Source organism: Hippocampus zosterae, chromosome 6, assembly GCF_025434085.1.
Source record: "Hippocampus zosterae strain Florida chromosome 6, ASM2543408v3, whole genome shotgun sequence".
Taxonomy (NCBI): domain Eukaryota; kingdom Metazoa; phylum Chordata; class Actinopteri; order Syngnathiformes; family Syngnathidae; genus Hippocampus; species Hippocampus zosterae.
The window spans coordinates 24,667,535-24,691,622 of record NC_067456.1 but is presented as its reverse complement, the minus strand read 5'-3'; the positions used below and the strand labels follow the sequence as shown (position 1 = coordinate 24,691,622).

Sequence of the window (24,088 nt, the reverse complement as noted above, 5' to 3'; positions counted from 1 at the left end):
TGAATTATCACAATGTATTTGTTGTTTGTTCACATTCATAAGATGTACTTGGAATTGTTTCCATAGGAAAGGTTCTTGAAACCAGTGATCGGCGCATAATGGATTGTGCCAGCGAGGGTACCGGTAATTGAATGTTGAAGCTGAAGTTGGTGGATGGGTGTGATTACACAAACGGAACTTGGGGGTGAGTGGTCTGCCCAGTTGAGGGTTGTGGTGGGTGGTAGGGTGACACAAATGGCAGGGAGGTGAAGAGGTCGGTAACATATTTTGGAAATGCACAGATAAATCAGAAGGCTCTATACCCAGAAGTCCAACCAGCCATTGTATGTTTCTTCTCCAAACAACATTTGCCCCTCCACTGATGAGCTCAAAGATACTGTAAAAAGTAAATGCCAAAATGTGCCATGCAGCGATGATGAGATTTCTGCTACTTCTACTTTATGCTGAGTCTACTTTTTGATTATGGAGACAATGATATTCATTGCTTATACAATGCAATAACGATAGACATCTCAGAAAACATTACAGTACCTTTTTCTTTCTTCCTGGTTCGTGACATCCAACCTTCCACTTACGAAAGAAATTACTTCCCATCCTCACTGATTTATGAGGTATTTGGTTATGGTTTTACTAAGTGGGCAAATGAGCTTTATGAATTTAAACCCATTGGCAGCTGGCATTTAGTGGCACCATTTATTCTCGATACTTTAATATAATTTAGTCATCCCAACATTGTGTGCAAGTTTCTCCCAGACACCCAATAATGCAGTTTAAAACTATCCACCAACTTTCCCATTGACCGAGTCTGCATACTGAAAGTCCCAGGGCACACAGAGGCCATTCACACCTTGATAAGTTTTACAACTGGTACATTTGTTCGTCCTACGGAGCGATTGCCGCAATAACTTGGTCGTAGCTTTAAAGTGACTTTCCCGCTCAAATGAGGTGTTGAAGAAAAGTATTTTTCTCCTTGATCAGTTGGAAGAGGAACACGACTCTGGATACATACTGACAGCATGTATGAGTTTTCAGCGATGAGAGAGTTAATATGAACAGAAAATAATTTAACTGTTTTCAGTTCACAAATTGCTTTTTAACTGGTGTTGCTGTTTTACAAGGATGGTGTTAAATCACAATTTAGGATTGTTCCAGAATTGTTCTTTTGCACATACCATATACATATATCAAGTTAAAATACAGTATGTAATAAATTACACGGCATTTTAACGATATTATTTCCAGAAGAGTAGAGACTGAGGTGGGAAAAGGAGACAAACTTCATAGTGGCAGTTCTTATAGGTGAAAATATATGGCGTCCTCATGTTTTTATCCATACAATACACAATATCGTATATCAAGTGTTCTAGATTATCTCTTAATATGCACTTTATGGTGCAACAATTACCCAACTACTAATAAATGTAAATCTCTCATAACAACAGGGTGACTTACCTTTCTTTGTCAATTGATTGCAAAATGATGGCTAAATAATTGCAGCTTTACAATTAACATAACTTATTCATATTCCGAGTCACTTATATGACTCGGTTGCAATCCTAATTGGGGCAAATGGTTGTGGTGAGACAATTTTTTTAAAAGTGCAAATTTGATCTTAGGAACTCTGATAGATTCCCTACAGTTTGACACTACAACATGAGGCACGTGACCAGAAATATTCAACTTTAGTTTGAAAATCACAACAAAAATGTGCTTATTGAATCATTTCCTAGTAGTTTAATAAACCCACTACATTTACAATAAATAATTTGTACAAATGATCCAACAGAAACCCATATAAGCAGTAATTTAAGCAAAAATCGCAACAAAATAAATGTAAAATGGAGGACAGTTGCAACTTTTTTGATGTAGCAATTTACATTCACAATGCAGCATATTATTTTAAAATAGGATATACCACACTGAGTGAATGTTTTTTTTTTAATAACTGGCACATCATTGAGTGTTTTTCTTGATCACATCAGACAATTTGAGCTGGAGCACAGTTGGAGCAATTCTTGTGTAATAGGCAAAGCCGCATGACAGGCCAGGGGTGTTGTATTTCACAAGAAACACTGACTTCTCCCACCACTGTTGTTTCGGAAGCAATGTCGTTGCAAAGCACAGAAACAAATTAACTAAAGAGTGGTTCCACCCTTTTGCGGACAAATGTTTTAGATCCTATCGGCGCATTGTGTGATGATACGCCTGTAAATTGACAAATTTGGAGCAGGGGAGTTGAAATTGCTTGGTTTAGGTCTAACATCCTGATTCCTTCCCAAGTATACATTGATATTGTACATTTAAATACGAGTGATAAAAGTACAGGGTGCTTGCAAATTATGACTTTGATTATGACTGAATCATCTAGTAATAATAATAAACTGCACCTTTACAGTATGTTTTCATACTTTGTACATTAAATGTCTCATGAATGAAAATTCAATTCAATTTAGAACACCCAAGAGAAACATGGATAAATCTAATTCGGAGGAGTGATGGTTTGTTCCTTCGGTAGAAAATCAAGGGCCAATTAAGAAGAAAAAAACAAGGTTGGCAAGATTCTCACTTTGACCTCAGAATTCAGACTTTCTTCTCAGAATTCTGACTTTAATGTGAAAATTTTGATTTCAACTTTATTCTCTTTATTCTGACTTTATTCCCAGAATTATCTCTTCAGAATTCTGTATTCGGAATTTAAAGTCAGAATTTTGAGAATAAAGTAAGAATTCTGAGATAAAAGTGAAAAATCTTGCCAACCATGTTTTTTTCTTCATTGGGCCTAATCCTCTTCCGTATGTGCCACACACTGCTTCAGCATGGTCAATAAAATAAAGATGATAATTTTTTTAATGATCAAAGGGGACATTAAGTACAGGTAAATTAGTAAAGTTTTTTCTGTCACACTTGTAAAACCTAGAAAATTTCAAGGATCCATTTGTTGGAATAATAGCCTTACGAATGACAACCATTGTAAGATGGTGCAGGTTTGGATCGGGTTGAGGATCTCATTAATGTCAGTGGCATACTTTTTTTGCTCAGTGCTAGTGTGGTGCATTCATCCACAACAACTGCACATTGTCGTCTAAATTTTGAAACATTCCTGGGGCTTTCATGGAAAAATATTAAGACCTGTTATCCCCTCGATTTCACAAATATTTGTTTGTGGAAGTATGTTCCAAGACTTTCCAGGACAGCCTTTTTGGATAATGAGAATGAGGAACTGGGTACAAATTGACTGCCTGCATCAGTTGTGTCGAATTTGGCAAGCTCAAATGGCTAGCTTGCAAATGGTATTGCAGCAGTCTGTAAAGTATGTCGGTGAACAATTTACACATGGTAAATGTGTTACTTACACACACAGCACAGGCAAAGTTGTGTTAAAGAAAGTAAAACCCAACCTTGTCACTGAAATACTGTAAATGTGAACGAGTTCCAGTGAAAATCATTTCATTGCCTTAAAATGTTGTGCAACAAAATATTACGTTAAGAGTAGCTTTATTTTTGTTTGGGTCAATTTCTTGGTACACAATAATAATAATAAATTGTTTCCATTTTAAAATTTTAACACTTTTTATTTTAATGACTAATTTGATCCGTTTGGAGGTATGTGAGTGCCATTGTGTTTAACGGAAGGGTGCCAACAGTTTTAACTTCGTGTGTATCGTATTTTTACTCATCACGTCATGTATTTTGTCAAAAATGCCAAATCTTCATTTACAGATTGTTGTGCTCTATATTGTGTACTATGAGGTGCAGGTGTATGCCCACCTCAAGGTTCAGATGACTTGAGAAGAGCCCAAAGTGAATCCTCAAGTTCTTTACTTTTGGTTTGCTCATTCATAAAGTGGACCACCCAGTCCTGAATCTTTGCCTCTATTTTTGCAGGGTCAGAAAAGGGAGTCCAGTTGCTCTTTATGGTCGAGATTTTTACGACCAGGTCAGACTTGTTTGGAGACCACCACTTGTTACTGCAGTTGTAGAAGCCCTGTGCCATAAACTGGCCTTTCTATGTGGAGTTTCCATGTTCAGACCCCACTTGCGTTGGTTCTCCTCCGGTTGACTGATTTGTTTTGGCTGAGTGAGATGCCAGCCACTCACCTCTAAGATCCATCACGATCCTTTTTGGCATGCTGGCCAACCTCAAATTTGTTCATACAGTATTTGTTTCCATCCCGCAGTCCAACTGTAGCCACATGAAAATCTAATGATCTATAAAAACAGTGCTTTTTAACATTCTTAACTGTCATACAAGTGTGAAAATAGTGAACCATTGTGAACTGCCTTAGGACTTGATGGTGCAATCTTTGACCTTAAATCTGCAATGCTATTGAATGCTATTTGTTGCAAAAAAAAGTCGTTTGTGAGCTCAGGCACTTTGGCGTGGATTTTGCATGTTCATCTTGTGCTTTCTGGGGTTGTCTGGCTTCCTCTAGTATTAAAAAAATCCTGCATTTTAGGTAAATGGAAAATTTAAATTGCTCATACATTGGCGTTCATGGTTGTTTGTTTGTATGTGCCCTATGATTAGCTGGTCTTCTTGACTCAAAGCCAGCTGAGATTGACTCTAGCTTACTCATACCAGGTAGGTTAGAAAAGGCATGAATATGTACAGTATAGCTACCATACCATAAACAACTACAGTGCATGCAAATTGGTAACATTATATTTGGTAATACAATACAATACAATACATGCTGATTTATATAGCGCTTTCACAACAGCGGCAGCTGTAACAAAGCGCTTAACAAAACAGTTAACATAAAGTAAAATAATAAACACAACACATAACATAAAACACGGACAGTCGTGCAGTCCTAACCACTTAGTCATTAATGGTTTCATGGTACACTGGTGGAGGGTGCGTGATTTTGAATGGCTGTGAGCGTAAAATGCTTGTTTTTCTCTCTACTTGCCCTGTGATTAAAAGGGGACCATTCCAGAGTGTAGTCTGCCTTTGGCCTAAAGTCAAACGAGATAGGCTCCAGCTCTCTGTGTCCCTGAACAGTATAATCTCGGCAGCATGGGTATACCAGTAGATTGGTGAAGATTGAACGACTGTCTGTGTCCTATGTGTTGTCTTGTGTTATTTTTGTTATTTTGACTTCAAAATGGCGCCGCGAGAGTGGCTGCCTTTCCAGCAGCTCCTTTATTTTGTTGTTCTACTTCTTACTTTCATAACTTTGCTGCTGTAAATTGGGAATTTCTCCATTGTGAGACTAATAAAGGTTTTTCTTATCTTATCTTATAAGCAATTCAGAATATGGATAGATGGATGGATGGATGGATGGATGGATGGATGGATGGATGATGGATAGTTATTTTGAGTTAGTCGAGTTGCTGCTTGGACGAGCATTTTCTCTTTTATGTTTGCTTTGTTAGGTTTATCTTGCTTGCTAGGTACTTTAACACTGCACACAGGCGCGCCTGAGCTGAGATTCAGAGTGAAGCAGTTATCCTGACTTTTGTAGTTATGTTTTTGTTATATCAAGCATTTGTCAGTGTACATGTCATCTGTTGTGATGACACTTTCTGTCTTCTATATTTCTTCCTCACAAATTGCCTTCATGGATGAATAAAGTATTGTAATTCCGATTGTGTGCTCTTGTTTCTCATCAGCTCCCTTTTGCCTCTTGGCAGGGGAAAGACGAACTCCTCTTCATCCTGAGATGTTGATTGCATATTATGCAAGAATGAAACAGGCCTTTTGTTGACATGATTTGTTTTAATGTGAACTGGAAGTGTGGCCAGTTAACATAAGATGAAAGGGAAGTGAGGTGGCGTTAGGAGGAGGAGTCCGCTTGTCACACCAATGTCTACTCACTTTTAAATACAATGCATACAATGATCATGAAGGTTTGATGGGAGGGACAGTTTGAGCTTGTAATTGAGGAAATTAATTTGTAATGAAAGCAACTGTTAACTTTAAAACGTTTATTTGCTCACTTTCATCTTGGGAGAATGCAATTTTACTGACCACCCACAATAGAAAGTTTTCAGGGCGGGACTTTGCCTGTTCAGCATATAAGCAGGAAGAAAACAGATCTCCAAAAAAGCTTTTCATAGCGTGGAATATACCCACACATATCTTAAATGGGAGCACGTGTATTTTATTTGTCACTTATGTAAAATGTGACTTCACCTGGACGATAATGGATGTAGCTGAGTGGACCTTTGAGGAGTTACGCGGAATTTTGGAAGAGGGCTCCACCACTCCATCAAGTAGATCAGATTTTTGACACGTGAAGGGAAATCACAGTTCCAATCCCAAAGACTCTGGTGGTGTTGATCGACTGGCGTGGAGTGCATATGTGACACAGTGACTGCTTTACTGTGATCAATTTCTGCCATCCATTTGGGACACATCTTCCTCAAAAATCCACCCACTTCTTGATTGGCTCCAACTGGAGGGAGAATGTATGGAATAAACCAACGTTGTATTTACATGTAAGTCTACCTTAAACCTGATTGTAAGTCTTTGACCTGAGCCTTGGCTGTCCAAAAATGTGTTTGTTTTCACCAACTCTTTTAGTTTTAGTTTTAAAAACTATTTTTTGCAGATCATTTCAGTTGTTCGTGCTTTGGAGCTATGCAAAGGTAAGAATTTAGAAATCTGTTTTCCTTTACTCTGTTCCTGATATAATCTACCAAAGTTATGAAAATTGCAAACAAACAATATTACATTTAATCAGCTAAATTGTTTCGTTTCACCTCTACTGTAGATTATAACTGCAATGACATCAGACATGGGCTAAATCCCAAATTAGAAAATAAATGTTACAGATTTTATTTTTCCCTTTGCAAAAAAAAAGGGGGAGAATCACCCATCTCCTAATTTTAACCAGTACGTGAGGACACAGGGCGCAGTGACGGACCAGATCAGCCACAGACAGGTCAGGATTTACCAGCTCTACAGCCGCACCAGTGCTAAACACGTCCAGATTCAGGGCAAAAAGGTCACCGCCACAGCTGAGGATGGAAATGTTTATGGTAAGAGCTATATCACTGTCAGACATTTTACATAAGCATAACGTTATTAGCTCAGAAACATTCACAATGTAAGTTTGAAAACATTTTTTACACTTTTGTGTTAGATACATAATATACTGAAAAACGACAACAAAAACATAACATCTATAATTGTGGAAGCTAACACATATATGAAGTTGAGGGAAGATTAGGACTTGAGAAGATTGTTGGTTAATGATTTGACATTGGCTGTAGACAGCTCACACATAGCAATTACTGAATGGTTGAGAAATTTGGAGATCAATTACGTTGAAGACTCCTGCTGGGCAGGCTTTGTCCTTAGGCACAGCCGGGGTTCTCCTCCAGCCACCCTGTAACCCAACCACCACTGCATGTTAATAGAACCTACTGGGTATCAGCTGTATCCATGAAGTCATTGTCTGGCATATTAGTGGCTGATAGGCAAAGTCATTTGTTTTGATGGCCCCAATACACAACTGCCACAATTTGCAGCAAGTTAAATTGCATTATATATTCTACATGTATCGTTTTGATCATATCATTTGGTTGCCCATAGAGGAAAGGCAGAACTCTACTGTATGTTTTGCACTGCATTTATATGCTTTCTTCCACTCGAAGTCAAGGGCTACCAAGCTCATTTCACCACTCCAAAGATTGTGATTTGTAGATCCAAGGTCATATTGTTTCAATCCACACCATAAGCATGTACCAATAGTGCCTGCGCCTTAAATTGACGAACAAGTAATCAATCCAGATCTGATCAATTCTGTCTATCTGAATTGTTCATAACATTTGTCAAGTTTGTACTTGGTCATTGGAGCAAATATGTGCTTTTTATTTTTTTGCAGCTCGTCTCTTTGTTGAGACAGACACTTTCGGCAGCCGCGTGAGGATAAAAGGTGCAGAAAGTGGACGGTACCTCTGCATGAACCGGAAAGGAAAACTTGTTGGAAAGGTACTCAATATGTACATGTAATAGCATTGTCTATCTATCTATCTATCTATCTATCTATCTATCTATCTATCTATCTATCTATCTATCTATCTATCTATCTATCTATCTATCTATCTATCTATCTATCTATCTATCTATCTATCTATCTATCTATCTATCTATCTATCTATCTATCTATCTATCTATCTATCTATCTATCTATCTATCTATCTATCTATCTATCTATCTATCTATCTATCTATCTATCTATCTATCTATCTATCTATCTATCTATCTATCTATCTATCTATCTATCTATCTATCTATCTATCTATCTATATAATCTATCTATCTATCTGTCAGACAGGCAGGAAGACAGTGTGTCTGTCTTTTATTTGTGGTGTACTTTTGGATTTTTAAGATTTTTGTAAAACATATAAATCTCTGCAATTGCACAGAATGCACGTAACTCTAAATGCCTCACTTTTTGGGGTGAAGTCAAGTAAACATGGTTAAACATGGCATTGTTTTTACAATTTTTCTTCATTGGTTTGGCTCATTTCTTGAAACAGAAATTACATTCTTAAAGCGATAAGATTAGTTCTGCACAATACATCTCACTAGCAGAAGCTCATATCGCTCCCACAACTGTTCAGACATGCTTCAAACTAGATCCCTTTCCGGTACCACCAAAATTGCAAAGATTCTTGTTAGTTGCTTTGGCCTATTTGCATTTACTGAGTACTTTGGCCAAAATAACCTGGATGGATCAGCACACCACCATGGATCACCTGTAAAAACTTATATCTCACCTAAAACAGTGTCAAATTTCAATTCCTTTCTCATGGAAATAGGCAGTGTCCCCAAAACGCATCGTCCCTTTGGCATTGTGAATGCACTGCAGGTCAAAATGTTTTGTCTCCATAGCAGATCTGGGTAACAGAATTTCATGATGTATAAAGCTGGAAAAAAAATCTGAGTAAGAGCAACCTCCAAGTTTAGGTCACACACACTGCGGTGATACTGCAGAGGAAATTGGAACTTTTTTTTCAGAAACATAAAGTAATTTCGATATATTATTGTAGAGCAGTGATTCTCAACCAGTGTGCCGTGGAACATTGGTGTGCCATGAGAGATTGCCAGATGGGCTGTGAGATATCATTCAATTCAATTCTTCATTAATTTGATGGAAATATGAATTAATTTTCAACTGAAAAAAAATCCACTTATTGTGAATTGTTTGGCTAAATTGTGTGCCGTCAGACTTTTTTTCCAATGTGAAATCGTTTAAAGACTTGTTTGGCTGTCATATTACGTAAAACGCAGCATAAAGTCAAATTCAGAATATGTTGCACTCACAAAAAAAAAGATGGATGAATCTCTGTTCCTGTATACGCATGAAGCCAAGCACATTCCTTTTGTTCATCTCAATCAATGTGGAAATGTTCAAATACACTATGAGACTCGTCCCTCTCCATGCCCTTACATCCATCCATTTTCTGATCACAAGGGTTGCGGGGCGTGCTGGAGTCTATCCCAGCTGTCTTCGGGCAGTAGGCGGGGGACAATTTGAACTGATTGCCAGCCAATCTAAGCCTTTACATGAATATGCAAATTACTATCAACAATGTCTGCCAGTGTCACCAATTGAAAAAGAAGAAGTTGAAAAAATGTGTTGGAAATGGCGGTAAAAGAAGCTGAGAACCAAAAAGGTATATTTGACATCCTCTGGAGCAGGGGTCCCCCAACTTTTTCTTGTGAGGGCCACATAACTTTTCCCTTCTCTAGTGGGGGGCCAGTATCAGTTTATAACAGAAAAAGTGTGACGATCGTAGGGGAGCTTAAAAAATGTATTGTTTTCCAGAAAGCCACACATAACCAAATAACCCTTTCCAGGTTCTTTACAGAAAAAAAGTCAGGAAACAAATAATAACACTATTAATGAAATAAATAATAACTAAATAACCCTCTCTGAGTTCTTCACAGAAAAAACAGGAAATAAATAATAACTACCGGTAAATAACTCTCTCTGTGTTCTTCATAGAAAAAAAAGCCATGGAACATTAACTTGCCATGCACAATCTTTACAGATAAAAGTTCAGCTTAGTTCTCAGAGCAGAATCTCTCTGACACATATGAGCAGTCTCTTAAAGTTCTTGTGTTCCTTCCTTATAATCCTTTTGTAGGTTCCAGCTGGCTTGTAGACACAGCTGTTTGCAGTTAGGGTTTTTTTGGGGGGCATTTTAAACACAGTGACCGGTCATTTTGACCCGAGGACATCAGGAGGGTTAGAGCCGGGCCAAATGAGCTGACGGGCCGTATCCGGCCCGCGGGCCGTAGTTTGGGGACCGATGCTCTGGAGTGAACACTTTCTCAGAGGGTGCTGAGCAGCACTCTTCGCTTTCAAACCAGAGTCATGGGACATGGTAGCCACAAGAGTTTGGTCCCCAAGTTGGGTGATGGCTGCAATAGTTAAAAACACCCCCCATCAACAAAAAAAAGTTTTGGGGGGCATCAAAACCAGGCAGACATCAACTGCGCACGCCACTGCACCATCCACTAGCATTAAATCTCTTTGACATCTGTAAAATGTGTATAAAATTAATTAATGAATTCATTCATTCATTCATTCATCTTCCTAACCGCTTGATCCTCACTAGGGTCGCGGGGGGTGCTGGAGCCTATCCCAGCTGTCTCCGGGCAGTAGGCGGGGGACACCCTGAATCGGTTGCCAGCCAATCGCAGGGCACACAGAGACGAACAACCATTCGCACTCACACTCACACCTAGGGACAATTTAGAGTGTTCAATCAGCCTGCCATGCATATTTTTGGAATGTGGGAGGAAACCGGAGCACCCGGAGAAAACCCACGCAGGCCCGGGGAGAACATGCAAACTCCACACAGGGAGGCCGTAGCTGGAATCGAACCCGGTACCTCTGCACTGTGAAGCCGACGTGCTAACCACTGGACTACCGGGCCACCCATGTGTATAAAATTGTAAAAGCTAATTTCACAGAAAGAGCAGCCTTCAAAGTTTGGTGTCACACACACTGCACTCATACTGCCAAGGAAATTGTAACCATTTTCATTCTCTCACACTTTCTTCTAGCTGTCCATCATGTCTGATGATGACACTTGCTCCAAGGGAGGGAAGGATGGTTTGGGGGAGCGGGGGGGATCAGCGACTCTGTCGCTGTCGCTGGTGCCACTTCTCGTGGGCATAGAGACCGATCCTTGAGCCACAGACTCGACCACAGATGGAGCAAGGGAAACCGGATACCAGGGGGGTATCAGCTGCCCGCTGATGTCGTTGAATGCGTTTCTCGGTTCGTCTGGCTTGGTTAATTTGGTGTATTTGAGAGATTGCAGTGGCACAAGTGATCTGCCAGGTTGGTCTGTTGAGTGCAAGTGTTTCAAGCTGCGTGGGGTTGACGTTGGCTCGCTTTAGGAGGTCCTTGCTGTAGTCCTTGAGGCGTCGCTTTTGCCCCCCAGCAGAACGCTTTGCACCTCTCAGTTGGCCATAGAGGACCTGGCGGGGCAGGCGGTTGTCTGGCATGCGAATGGTGTGTCCGATCCACCAAAGATGTTTCTTCGCCACGGCCGCTTCCATGCAGATGGAATTGGTGCTTTTGAGGATGTCTGTATGGGGAATTCGATCTTCCCAGGACAGGCCGAGGATCTTTTGCAAGCAGCGGATGTGGAAGGCTTCCAAGGTAGTAATGTGCCGGCGATATGGAGTCCATGACTCTGACCCGTAGAGCAGAGTGGAGAGACATACTGCATTATACACAGCAATCTTGGTACGGGTCTTCAGGTTTCGGTTTTCAAAGACCCTGCTGCGTAGGCGACCAAAGGATGATGATGCTTTATTAATACGGGTGTGGACTTCAGTGTCAAGTGAACAATTTGACGATAAAGTGGAGCCAAGGTAGGTGAAATGGTCCACTAATTTTAGTGGAGTGCCATTAATGTGAAAGGTGGGGAATGTGGAAGTTGGGGTAGTGAGTTGGAACATGACCTCAGTTTTTTTAATGTTAATCTGAAGACCAAAGGATTGGTACAGATTGGAAATGGTGTCCAGGGCGTGCTGCATAGAGTTTGAACTGTGAGCTAGTATAGTGCAGTCATCAGCATACTGAAGCTCACAGATCTGACAGATTTTTGTCTTTGTGTGAGCCTGGAGCCGTCTGATGTTGAAGAGGCTTCCGTCTAGGCGGTACTCCATATGGACACCGTCTTCATGTCCCATGCCACGGTGGAAGAGGCACGTAATGGCAGAAAGGAGGATGTTAAAAAGCACTGGAGCCAAGACACAACCCTGCTTCACCCCAACTTTCACCTTGAAGAGCTCTGACTGGAGTCCTCCAATGAGCACTCTGGCTTGCATCCCATCATGCAGCTGCTGGAGGATGCTGAGAAACTTGGGTGGCACCCCAAGTTTGGAGAGGTGTTTCCAGAGCAACTCACGGTTGATGGTGTCAAAGGCTTTGCTGAGATCGATGAAGGCTATGTACAGGTCCTTGTGATGTTCTCTGCTTTTCTCCATTAGCTGTCTTAAAACAAAGATCATGTCAATGGTGGATCTAGTCTTCCGGTAGCCACACTGAGTTTCTGGAAGCACACTTTCTGAGATGTGCTTGACCAGCCTGCTGAGCATGATTATGGCCAAGATCTTTCCTGCGGTGGAGAGGAGAGAGATTCCTCGGCTATTCACACATGTTGCTCTGTCCCCTTTCTGCTTATAAATAACAACAATGTTAGCATCCTTCCAATCGTGCGGGACAGTCCCATATTCCCAGATGTTTTGAATCAGGAGGTGCAGTCGGCGCGTGAGGAGATAACCTCCGTGTTTGAAAACCTCTGCAAGGATGCCATCAGGACCAGCGCTTTTGTTGTTCTTTAGGCCAGCAATGGCTTGCTGGGTTTCAGAATAGGATGGTGGGATGTCGAGGCTCATGATTGTTGGCAGGTCTGGAAGATTGTCCATAACATGTGGGTTGACAGGGTTGGTATGGTTGAGAAGATTTTCAACGTGGTTTGCCCAACGGGCAAGGATCTCATGGTGGTCCTTGAGGAGTGCAGAGCCATCTGCTGATCGGACTGGAGCAATTGCCCGCTTCTTGGGACCATACAGTGCTTTGATGGCATTGTAGAAGCCCTGGGTGTTGTTACAGTCTGCCAGGTTTTGGATCTCATTTGCCTTCTGCACCCACCAGGTGTCCTCCATGATACGGGGTGCTCGCTGGGTCACTGTTCTAACTGCCGAAAAGGTGGCTTTACGGGTGAGAGATGTAGGGCAGGACAGGAGAGCTTTATGGGCCTCATGATTTGCTTTCAGAAGTGTATGTATCTCGGTTGAGTTGCAGTCAAACCAATCCTGGTGGCGCCTCCTTGACTGGCCAAGCACCTCCGAAGCTGTGCTCTGGATAGCCTGGTGCAGAGCTGGCCAGTCACCTGATTCCTCCGGGATCTTGTCAAGGTTTTCAGCAAGGAGTCACCGGAGGTTGGCTCTGGTGGTGGGGTTGTTCAATGCTGAACAGTTGAGCCTTTTGTTGGGAGCTGTCCTTGGATGACGGGGTTGAATGCTCATGAGGAGTTTGGATCTGACCATGAGATGGTCAGTCCAACACTCAGCTCCGCGCATGACACGGGTGATGAGGACATCCCGTATGTCCTTTTGACGGACAATCACATAGTCCAGGAGATGCCAGTGTTTGGAGCGGGGGTGCTGCCAGGTGCTCTTAAACCTGTTCTTCATTTGGAAAATGGTGTTAGTGATGACCAACTGATGTTCTGTACAGAGCGAGAGGAGCCGAAGGCCGTTGTTGTTCATTTTTCCCACTCCATGCTGGCCAATAACTTTGCTCCACACCAGGTGTTTCGTGCTCACCCTAGCATTGAAATCTCCCATGACTATGAGCTTGTCCGTAGCCGGTGTTTGCTGCAGGATGGTGTCCAGAGCTCTGTAGAAATCCTCCTTTATATTGTGCTCGGCATTCAGAGTTGGTGCATAGGCACTGATGAGTGTGGCAAAGCGTCCCTTTGCCAGGGGAATGCGCCATGTCATCAGTCTTTCGTTGATGCCGGTGGGGGATTCTGGGATGCGCTTCAACAGTTGGGACTTCACAGCAAAGCCAACTCCATGGTTTCGACGAGTGCCTTCGGGGACTCCTTTCCAGAAAAAGGTATACCCTGCACCAACTTCTGTCAGGGAGTCCTCTCCATGTATTCTGGTCTCGCTGAGAGCTGCGATATCGATGTTATACCTCGCGAGCTCTGGGGCCACAAGTGCTGTCCTCCGGTGGGGCCTGTCAGGAGTTTCAGCCAGGTCCAGGTGCGGACGTTCCACGAAGCTATGCATAGATTTTTTCTATTTAGTTTATTATCCTTTCGACCGCAAGGGGGATGCTCCGACGATTGCGGTTTACCGTCCGGAGTGTGGAGAGCAGACAATTTTTAGACCATTTTTTCTAGGTCCCTCCCCATCACAGGGGTGAGCAGTGTGGAGCTGCTCAGTCACAATGGAAGCTGCCGAAGAGATGCGCTGCTCCATCCCGCAATGTCAACGACCATCACTCCATTGCCGCCTGTGTGCGTGGTTTGGCTAGGCACTCCCAGCCACATCCTTGGCCTGTGCCCACCGCCATTCCACATCGCCGCAGGACTTTGGGGGATTAGGGGGATGCAGGGTGGGGGATTGGGTGTGGGGTTGGGGCAAGAAGCTTGCGCAAAGGTTCGGATTAAGGTGAGGGTGTGGGTGCACAGTCCTCACTCCCACCATCTTCACTCCTGCCAGGTGGTTTCCGGTGGCATGAGGGTACCCATGACGACCTTCTCCTGGCAAGAGTTGCAGGGGGCTGCCGGTAGTCCAGTCTGTTGGACTCCGCCTATGCCTGTCCCCAGGTGCCGGTTTGGGATCACTCTTTGTCTGGCCTCTACCCTTCGACCTGTTCGGCTTGGGTGACCCTGCCAGGAGTGTGGGACTCCTGCCGACATAGCTCTAGGGGTCATGGAGACGCGCAAAGTGCCTCACCACGATAAGGTGGTGATCCCATCGAGGCACCACACACACACACACACACACACACACACACACACACACACACACACACATGCACACATTCTATTAGTATTCAAATAATATATATATATAATATCATCAGATCATGAAGGATCCCTCGAAGGGTGCAGCCCCATCCAACTATCGGCCAATAACCTGTCTCTCCACAACATGGAAGCTCATGTCAGGCATCATTGCGGCTAAGATAAGTGGACACATGGATCAATACATGAACGAAGCACAGAAGGGCATTGGTAGAGATACCAGAGGAGCCAAACATCAGCTCCTGGTTGACAGAACAGTCGCACAAGACTGCAGGTCCCGACGTACAAACCTGTGCACAGCTTGGATTGATTACAAGAAAGCCTATGACTCGATGCCACATACATGGATCACTGAATGCTTGGAGTTGTATAAGGTGAACAGGACCCTAAGAGCCTTCGTTGCGAACTCGATGAGGATGTGGAAAACCACACTTGAAGCCAATGGCAAGCCACTTACCCGAGTGTCCATCAAATGTGGCATATACCAAGGTGATGCACTCTCCCCACTGCTGTTCTGCATAGGACTGAACCCCCTAAGCCAAGTAATCACCAAGACAGGCTATGGATACCGCCTCAGAAATGGAGCTACAATCAGTCACCTCCTCTACATGGATGACATAAAGCTGTATGCTAAGAGCGAAAGGGACATAGATTCCCTGATCCACACAACCAGGATCTACAGCAGCGACATCGGGATGTCATTCGGGCTTGAGAAATGTAGTCGGATGGTGACTAAGAGAGGAAAGGTAGTCCGCACTGAAGGGGTATCACTCCCTGAAGGAACAATAGCAGACATTGAGGACAGCTACAAGTACCTCGGTATACCACAAGCCAATGGCAACCTCGAACTGGCAACAAGGAAAGCGGCTACGGCCAAATACCTCCAGCGAGTGAGCCAAGTCCTAAGAAGCCAGCTCAATGGCAAGAATAAGACCCGGGCAATAAACAGCTATGCCCTGCCAGTGATCAGATACCCTGCAGGAATAATAAGGTGGCCAAAGGAAGAGATTCAGACCACGGACGTTAAGACCCGAAAGCTCCTAACCCAGCATGGAGGGTTCCATCCCAAATCCAGCACCCTGAGACTGTACGCAAGCCGAAAGGAAGGAGGCCGGGGACTAGTGAGCGTGAGAGCCACTGTCCAGGATGAAACATCCAAGCTCCATGAATACATCAAGGAGAAGGCTCCAATGGATGACGTACTCAGAGAATGTCTCAGACAATGGGGAACAGAAGATGACAACTCCAAGCATTCAGTGATCCATGTATGTGGCATCGAGTCATAGGCTTTCTTGTAATCAATCCAAGCTGTGCACAGGTTTGTACGTCGGGACCTGCAGTCTTGTGCGACTGTTCTGTCAACCAGCAGCTGATGTTTGGCTCCTCTGGTATCTCTACCAACGCCCTTCTGCGCTTCGTTCATGTATTGATCCATGTGTCCACTTATCTTAGCCGCAATGATGCCTGACATGAGCTTCCATGTTGTGGAGAGACAGGTTATTGGCCGATAGTTGGATGGGGCTGCACCCTTCGAGGGATCCTTCATGATCAGGATCGTTCGCCCTTCCGTTAGCCATTCTGGGTGAGTCCCATCCCTCAGCAGCTGGTTCATTTGTACTGCTAGGCGCTCATGGAGTGCTGTGAGTTTCTTTAGCCAGTAGGTGTGGACCATGTCCGGGCCTGGTGCTGTCCAGTTCTTAATATCTGAGACTCTTTCCTGTATGTCTGCCACTGTTATGGTAACTGGGTTCTGTTCAGGGAGGTTTTTGTGCTCCTCTCTCACGGTCGCCAGCAATTGTGCACTGCTGTTATGTGCAACCTCCTTCTTCCATACGCCTTTCCAGTACCTTTCAGTTTCCAGTCTTGGTGGGTCAGCTCTGTTGTTAGGACCCTGCCACTGAGTGTACACTTTCGCAGGTTGTGTTGCGAACAGCCTGTTTATTCGTCTGGCCTCATTCTCTTTCGTGTACCGCTTTAGCCGACTGAACAAGGCTTGGAGCCTTTGTTTGGCAGTTTCGAGTGCTTCAGGTATGGTCATCAGGATGTACCTCTCCGGTATCGGCCTTTTCATCACACCTCTCTGGGCCTCCGTCAATTGACTCACATCTTTCCGGGCAGCCTTGATCTTAGCCTCCTACCGTCTTTTCCATGGTGGATAACGTATCTCATGGCTTCCATGGTTGCTCTTATATCCCAGAGTCTCCAGGATCACTGATGCTGAAGCGTATATCAGCTCATTGGTTTCTGTGATTCTGTGTTACGGTAGGGATCGCCCTCAGTGCTGCATTCACACTTTCTATGAGATTTTCAGATGGTACTTCACATAGCCGTTGCAATCGGTTTCTAGGTTGCCCAGCTTTCATTCTCGCCATGATCTTAGCTTTCAGGTCAATTGCTGCCTCGCTCAGCATTTCATTCATTGGGGCTGGCCACCCAATCTCATCATCTGCATTCATTGGGGCTGGCCTCCCAATCTCATCATCTGCATTCATTGGGGCCTGCCTCCCAAACTCTTGTATGACCTCCTCCTCTGATCTGGCAGCCTGGGGCCCTTCACCATGGAACCTGCATTGTACCTCATCAATCTCAAGTTGTGACAGCAGTTGCCGTTTGTGGATGTTGGAACACTGAGCTACTAGTTGTTTTGTGGTCAATCGTGACTGTGGGTTTCGAAGTAACCATTTAGCCCACATTCTCTGCATGTAACCCCTCTGACTAGGGTTGCTTGAGTAGTAGCATTCCAACAGAGCCATGTTATCGCATCTCGCCCATCTCCGCTTTGTTCCAGTAGCCCATTTTTCATCAAGGTGCTCTGGTTCCCCAGCACCTGACGCAGACCTTGTTTGGCCGGGCGACGTCTGAGCCGGCATGTCATTCGTTTTATTGGCTCTCATCATTGTATGAGGTAGGCATTAGCGTGAAGGATCTTGCCCAAGGACCCACACTGGATGGTGTTATGTGCTCATTTTTTTGCCCCAAGCGGGATTCAAACCACCGTCTCCCGTATGCCAAACCGATGCCTTACCAACTGAGCTATCCAGCCGCTAGCTATAATATATATATATATATATATATATATATATATATATATATATATATATATATATATATATATATATATATATATATATATATATATATATATATATATATATATATATATATTAGAGCTGTCAGTTTAGCGCGTTTTTATTGGCATTAATTTAAATTAATTTTAACTGGATTATTTTTTTTCTCGCGAGATTAACGCGGCACACGTCACAAGCGGATGTTACGTTGCTCTATTAACACACCAGAACAAAACATCTGGGCGCTGCAGAAGTCCACGCCCATGTCTGTTTTGCCAGCCACGGCAGCACGAGACACTGAAAACGGATACTTAAAGAGTTTATGAATGGAAAGTTTACTTTTAAAAAGTTGCCCGATTGCTCCACTGACAAGACCAAAGTTATCTGTTCTTCTCTCTCTCTCTGTATCATACAGGTATACGATGTATGCCACTGACACGATTGTTACTTGTTTGGAACTATTTTGTGTGGATGGTTACAGTGTTCCGCGTCCATATAAATAGAGCGGGTGGAGCTTGTCTGTGTTTGTCTGATAGTGGTAGCGACCTAGCGAAAATAAAACGTCTCCAGTGTTGTCATCGAACCAAGTGTAGTCATTCGAAATGAGGTCTACACAAAAACCGTAGAGAGACTTCCGCACAAGAAGGACCAACACAATCAACATAGCCTGACTGTGTTAGGGGGAGTGACCACCCCCCCCCCTTTCAGAATGGTTTGCTCCAGCAGCACGGGGGAAGTGCGTGCGCTTTTTTGTACGGCGGGCAGTTTTGAATACAGTGGCACATAATGAACACTGGTATCTGGTGTCTCGTTATTCTTCAACAAACATACAGAAATAGACTCATTCATTCATTCATCTTCCGAGCCGCTTGATCCTCACTAGGGTCGCCGGGGGTGCTGGAGCCTATCCCAGCTGTCTTCGGGCAGTAGGCGTGGGACACCCTGAATCGGTTGCCAGCCAATCGCAGGGCACACAGAAACGAACAACCATTCACACTCACACCTAGGGACAATTTAGAGTGTTCAATCAGCCTGCCACGCATGTTTTTGGAATGTGGGAGGAAACCGGAGAACCCGGAGAAAACCCACGCAGGCCCGGGGAGAACATGCAAACTCCAGGGAGGCCGGAGCTGGCCGGAGCTGGAATCGAACCCGGTACCTCTGCACGACGTGCTAACCACTGGACTACCGGGCCGCCCCAGAAGTAGACTGCTGTGTTCAAATCAAACTTGAGAAAAACGAAGTATGTAACCATGGTTTAAATGCACTATAGGCTGAGTACTAGTTTACCTTGACGTGCACTTTATAATGTTATATTGCTCTGTTTTGTATTTATTTAAAAAAAACTGTTAAAGCAGCTGTTTTGTGACAAAATATTGTTTTCACTGTTGTTGATGGAGAGTAATATTGTGTAAGAGATTATGTGTGAATAACTGTGAAAATCGAAATTGTTATTTCAGTAAATATTTGCATTTGGCACATAGAAAACTGATTCATGATTCCATGTTGATGAGAGCATTAAAATGGGGGGAAAATAGGACAAAAAATGTAAAAGGAAATTTAGAAATGATAAAAAATGTGAGTAATCACTATAAATTTTTTAGTCCATTTGAGTTAATTATGACAGTTGCATTTTTAATTACATTAAATATTTTAATCGTTTGACCGCTCTAATATATATATATGTATATATATATATATCATAATTACCGGTAACTCAAATTAGCTGAAAATTAATCGTGATTACTCACGCATTTTTTTATCGTTTCTGAATTTCCATTTATATTTTTTGTCCTATTTTTCCCCATTTTAATGCTCTCATCAACATGGAATCATGAATCAGTTTTCTCTGTGCAAATTGCAATTATTTACTGAAATAATTTTGATTGTCTATTTTACATGTACATTTTTACTTGGAGCAGTTATAAGATAAGAAACCCTTTATTAGTCTCGCAATGGAGAAATTCCCAATTCACAGCAGCAAAGTTATGAAAGGAAGAAATAGAACAACAAAATATAGGAGCTGCTGGAAAGGCAGCCACTCTCGCGGCACCATTTTGAAGTCAAAATAACAAAAATAACACAACACAACACATAGGACACAGACAGTCATGCAATTTTCACCACTTTTCTGCATACATTTTGTTGTCTGAAGCAGTTATAGATGAAAAAGGAGAGGATCAAAGTGTCCTTTCACCAGTGGATCAGAGACGTCATGCTAAAAATGTGCACACGTCTGCTACAAGCTAAGTTTTGAAAGCAAACACAAAGCTGTAGCGTCCATTGACGAAAAGGGATTATTCACACAATATTACTGTCCATCAACAACAGTGAAATATTTTGTCATACAACAGCTGGTTTAACAGCTCATTTTAGGGAATCAAAACAGAGCAATATAAAATTATGAAGTGCACCTCTAAGGTAAACTAGTACTTAGCCTATGGTGGATTTAAGGCATGGTTGCATACTTCGTTTTTCTCAAGTTTGCTTTGAACACAACAGTCAGGCTATGTTGATTCTGTTGATCCTTCTTGCGCGGAAGTCTCTTGATGGTTTTGTGTAGACATCATTTCGGATGACGACACTTGGTTCGATGACAACACTGGAGACGTTTTATTTTCAGTGTGGTCGCTAAGTCGCTACCACTGCACCGCTGAACTCTCGACGTGCCTCAGCGCGCCGTCACTGTCAGACAAACACAGAGGACCTCCACCCCCATTATTTATCTGGCCGCAGAACATGGTAACCTTCCACACAAAATAGTTCCAAACAAGCAACAATCGTGTCAGTGGCATACATCGAACTCAACAGAATGCCTGCTCTTTATTCACCAGAGGCTCATCAACCTAGTCTCCTTTTTTCTCTCCCGAAACAGTGTCTTCTCCCGCTTGGTGTACCTTAGCCTTCTCCGCTCCGTACAATTTCTGTTCATAGCTAGTAATGGAGGATCTCGCTGGCAATCCGTAGTGGAGTCGTTAGATGCAATGGGAATTTCAGCTTGAGTCTGGCTGTGGACAATGTTGACAGGCTTGCATGCAGTAGCCATACATTTAGCATACTATGGCTTCACCAAATTTGTTCTTCGTCCTGTCATCCATTTTCTTCGCTTTGAAATGATCCATAGCTGTCTGTCTTAGACGAGGGGGTGGAGTATTCACATCAGCTGTGTGCTTGGCCATAAAGTGGTATTTCAGACTCGACGTGCTATGATGATAGCTCAGTTTACGACTGTGGAACTATCTGGCAACTTTTGAAAAGTAACCTTCCCATTCATAAATTTTTTAAGTATCCATTTTCAGTGTCTCGCGCTGCCGTGGCTGGCAAAAAAATGATGTGCGGGGACCTCTGCAGCGCGCTTGTTGTTTTGTTTCTGGTTTATTTATAGAGCAAAGTAACATCCTCTGTGACTTGTTGCCACGTTAATCTCGCGATAAAAAAATGTAATCCCGTTAAATTTTTTTTATTTTAATTAATGCCGATAATAACGCGCAAAACTGATATTATATATATATATATATATATATATATATATATATATATATATATATATATATATATACATACATACATACATACATACACACACACACACACACACACACATATATATATATATTTATACACACACATTATACACAGATTAGGAGCTGGAGAGAGCCTGGAAGGTAAAGGTGACAGTCGTGCCTGTGGTGGTCGGAGCACTCAGGGCAGTGACCTCCGAATTAGATGAGTGGTTGCAACAGATCCCGGGAACAACATCGGACATCTCAGTCCAGAAATGTGCATTGCTGGGAACAGCAAGGATACTGCGCAGAACAGATTCCAGCTCCGGCCTCCCTGTGTTGAGTTTGCATTAAATATTTTAATCGTTTGACCGCTCTAATATATATATATATATATATATATATATATATATATATATATATATATATATATATATATATATATATATATATATATATATATATAATTACCGGTAATTATGGTAATTATGATAATTATGATAATTATATCATAATTACCGGTAACTCAAATTAGCTGAAAATTAATCGTGGCCTCTGGTAGAGGACCCGGGGAGACATGTCTGTGTTCTCCCCCGGGCCTGCGTGGGTTTTCTCCGGGTGCTCCGGTTTCCTCCGGAATTTCCTCCCACATTCCAAAAACATGCGTGGCAGGCTAATTGAACACTCTAAATTGTCCCTCGGTGTGAGTGTGAGTGCGAATGGTTGTTCATTTCTGTGTGCCCTGCGATTGGCTGGCAACCGATTCAGGGTGTCCCCTGCCTACTGCCCGAAGACAGCTGGGATATATTGCCAAAAAAAGCATATATATACTGTATGTTTTTCATGCAAAAAATTACAAGTTGTTGGCAACAGTGTCAACGTAAGGAGCTGTGAGGAACCAATTGTTAGTACATCATCCATACGTTCATGCTGGATAAAACTTTTGCGGCTTTGATCATATTACACAAACGTAATATTAATCAAAATTCCTGCTGAATAAAAATAACAATAATAATAATAATAATAATAATAATTAAATGATGTGAAAAACAATTGTAAATAGCACTGCGATTTATCCATTTTGTATTAATACTGCACTTAATTGAACAGAGTTTGTTTGTTTTTTCTTCTTTCTTCTTTCTACCTACATTCTTGCTGCTGGAGGCTGTAAATTTCCCCAGTGTGGGACAAATAAAGGATATCTTATCTTATATGTGCGGATTAGTAAAAAAAAAAAAAACCTACACACATGCAGATTGGTCAACACTTTTTAAACAAAAACACACACAAAAATGGAATGAACAATAGTCAAATTTGTGGGAAAATATGGAATTTGGCATTGGAGGTTTCGGTCTGACGGCAGCAATATTTATCTGTACTGTGCTGTGTACTGTACTCTAGTATCATGACTGAACCACTTACCGTTGAAATTTACAGACAGATTTTTTTTAATGAAAAAGCTATATTCAGTCAAACTTAACATGACAACTCTCTCTCTCTCTCTCGCTCTCTATTCTACATACAGCCCAGTTGTTGTAGCAGTGACTGCATCTTCACAGAGATTGTATTGGAGAACAATTACACAGCTTTTCAGAATGCCAAGTATGACAGCTGGTATGTTGCATTCACAAGAAAAGGGAGGCCCATCAAAGCCTCCAAGACAAGAGAGAATCAGAGAGAAGTCCATTTTATAAAACGACTACACACAGGTTCACCTACCTTTCCCAATAGAGACCTAGGTAAACATTTTGACTTCATTCGATTTCCAGCCACACGTAGAGGAAAAAGGAACAACAAATCACATACTTCCACAGCAAAAAAAGAGTGAACTGTTGACAACCATTGCATTACAAAAAATGTGAACTTTTTGTGCATATGTTGTGTAAATATCGTTAGCATGTCTTGTATGCTTCTTTGTAAAATGATTGTTTGTAAATACAGAAATTGAATCAGATGATATACAGTATATATTTGATTGTCTGGCATGTCTTTGCTGGAGAGTGTTTTCATTGCCATTGCACTGTTCCTCAAAGGGAGGCAAATGCACTATGTGTGTCATGAAAAGAGGAAGTTATAAGACTTGGTCACATGTTTCCAGTGTTCTTTCTGTGAAAAAAATATTATCAGTGACAAAAACACATCTTCACATGATTGGATTAAAATTGTTTTGTATGGACTGACATCCATCCCTTATCTGAGCCGCTTATCCTCACAAGGGTCGCGGATGTGCTGGAGCCATATCCCAGATGTCTTCGGGCAGTAGACGGGGTACACCCTGAACTTGTCACCAGCCAATCGCAGGGCACACACACACACACACACACACACACTTCGGGGCAATAGAAAGTATTCCCTTAACCTTTTCATGCGTGTTTTCAAAATGTAGTACGAAGCTGGAGTACCCACACAGAACCAGCAAAAGTCCTGCAAAAAAAGTGCAAAAAAGTTGTGTTTATATATACATATATAGTGTATAATATATACTGTATA

The 24,088-nt window shown here is 42.3% G+C and overlaps 2 protein-coding genes across 3 annotated transcripts in view; one reads left to right on the top strand and one right to left on the bottom strand.

Annotated features, from left to right (window-relative positions):
* Nucleotides 1-15,047, bottom strand: part of ehmt1a (euchromatic histone-lysine N-methyltransferase 1a) — a 134,286-nt gene extending 119,239 nt beyond the window's left edge. For both annotated transcript variants that reach the window (XM_052068211.1, XM_052068212.1), the window contains exon 1: nt 15,034-15,047. The gene's annotated coding sequence lies outside the window, so the exon portion shown is untranslated. The remainder of the gene's footprint in view (nt 1-15,033) is intronic.
* fgf17 (fibroblast growth factor 17) lies at nt 5,786-23,566 on the top strand. Its single transcript, XM_052068364.1, has 5 exons — nt 5,786-6,444; nt 6,558-6,594; nt 6,810-6,987; nt 7,836-7,942; nt 23,124-23,566. The coding sequence occupies exons 1-5, from the start codon at nt 6,413-6,415 to the stop codon at nt 23,424-23,426; spliced, it is 657 nt and encodes a 218-aa protein (XP_051924324.1). The 5' UTR covers nt 5,786-6,412; the 3' UTR covers nt 23,427-23,566.
* Nucleotides 23,567-24,088: the final 522 nt, after the last annotated feature.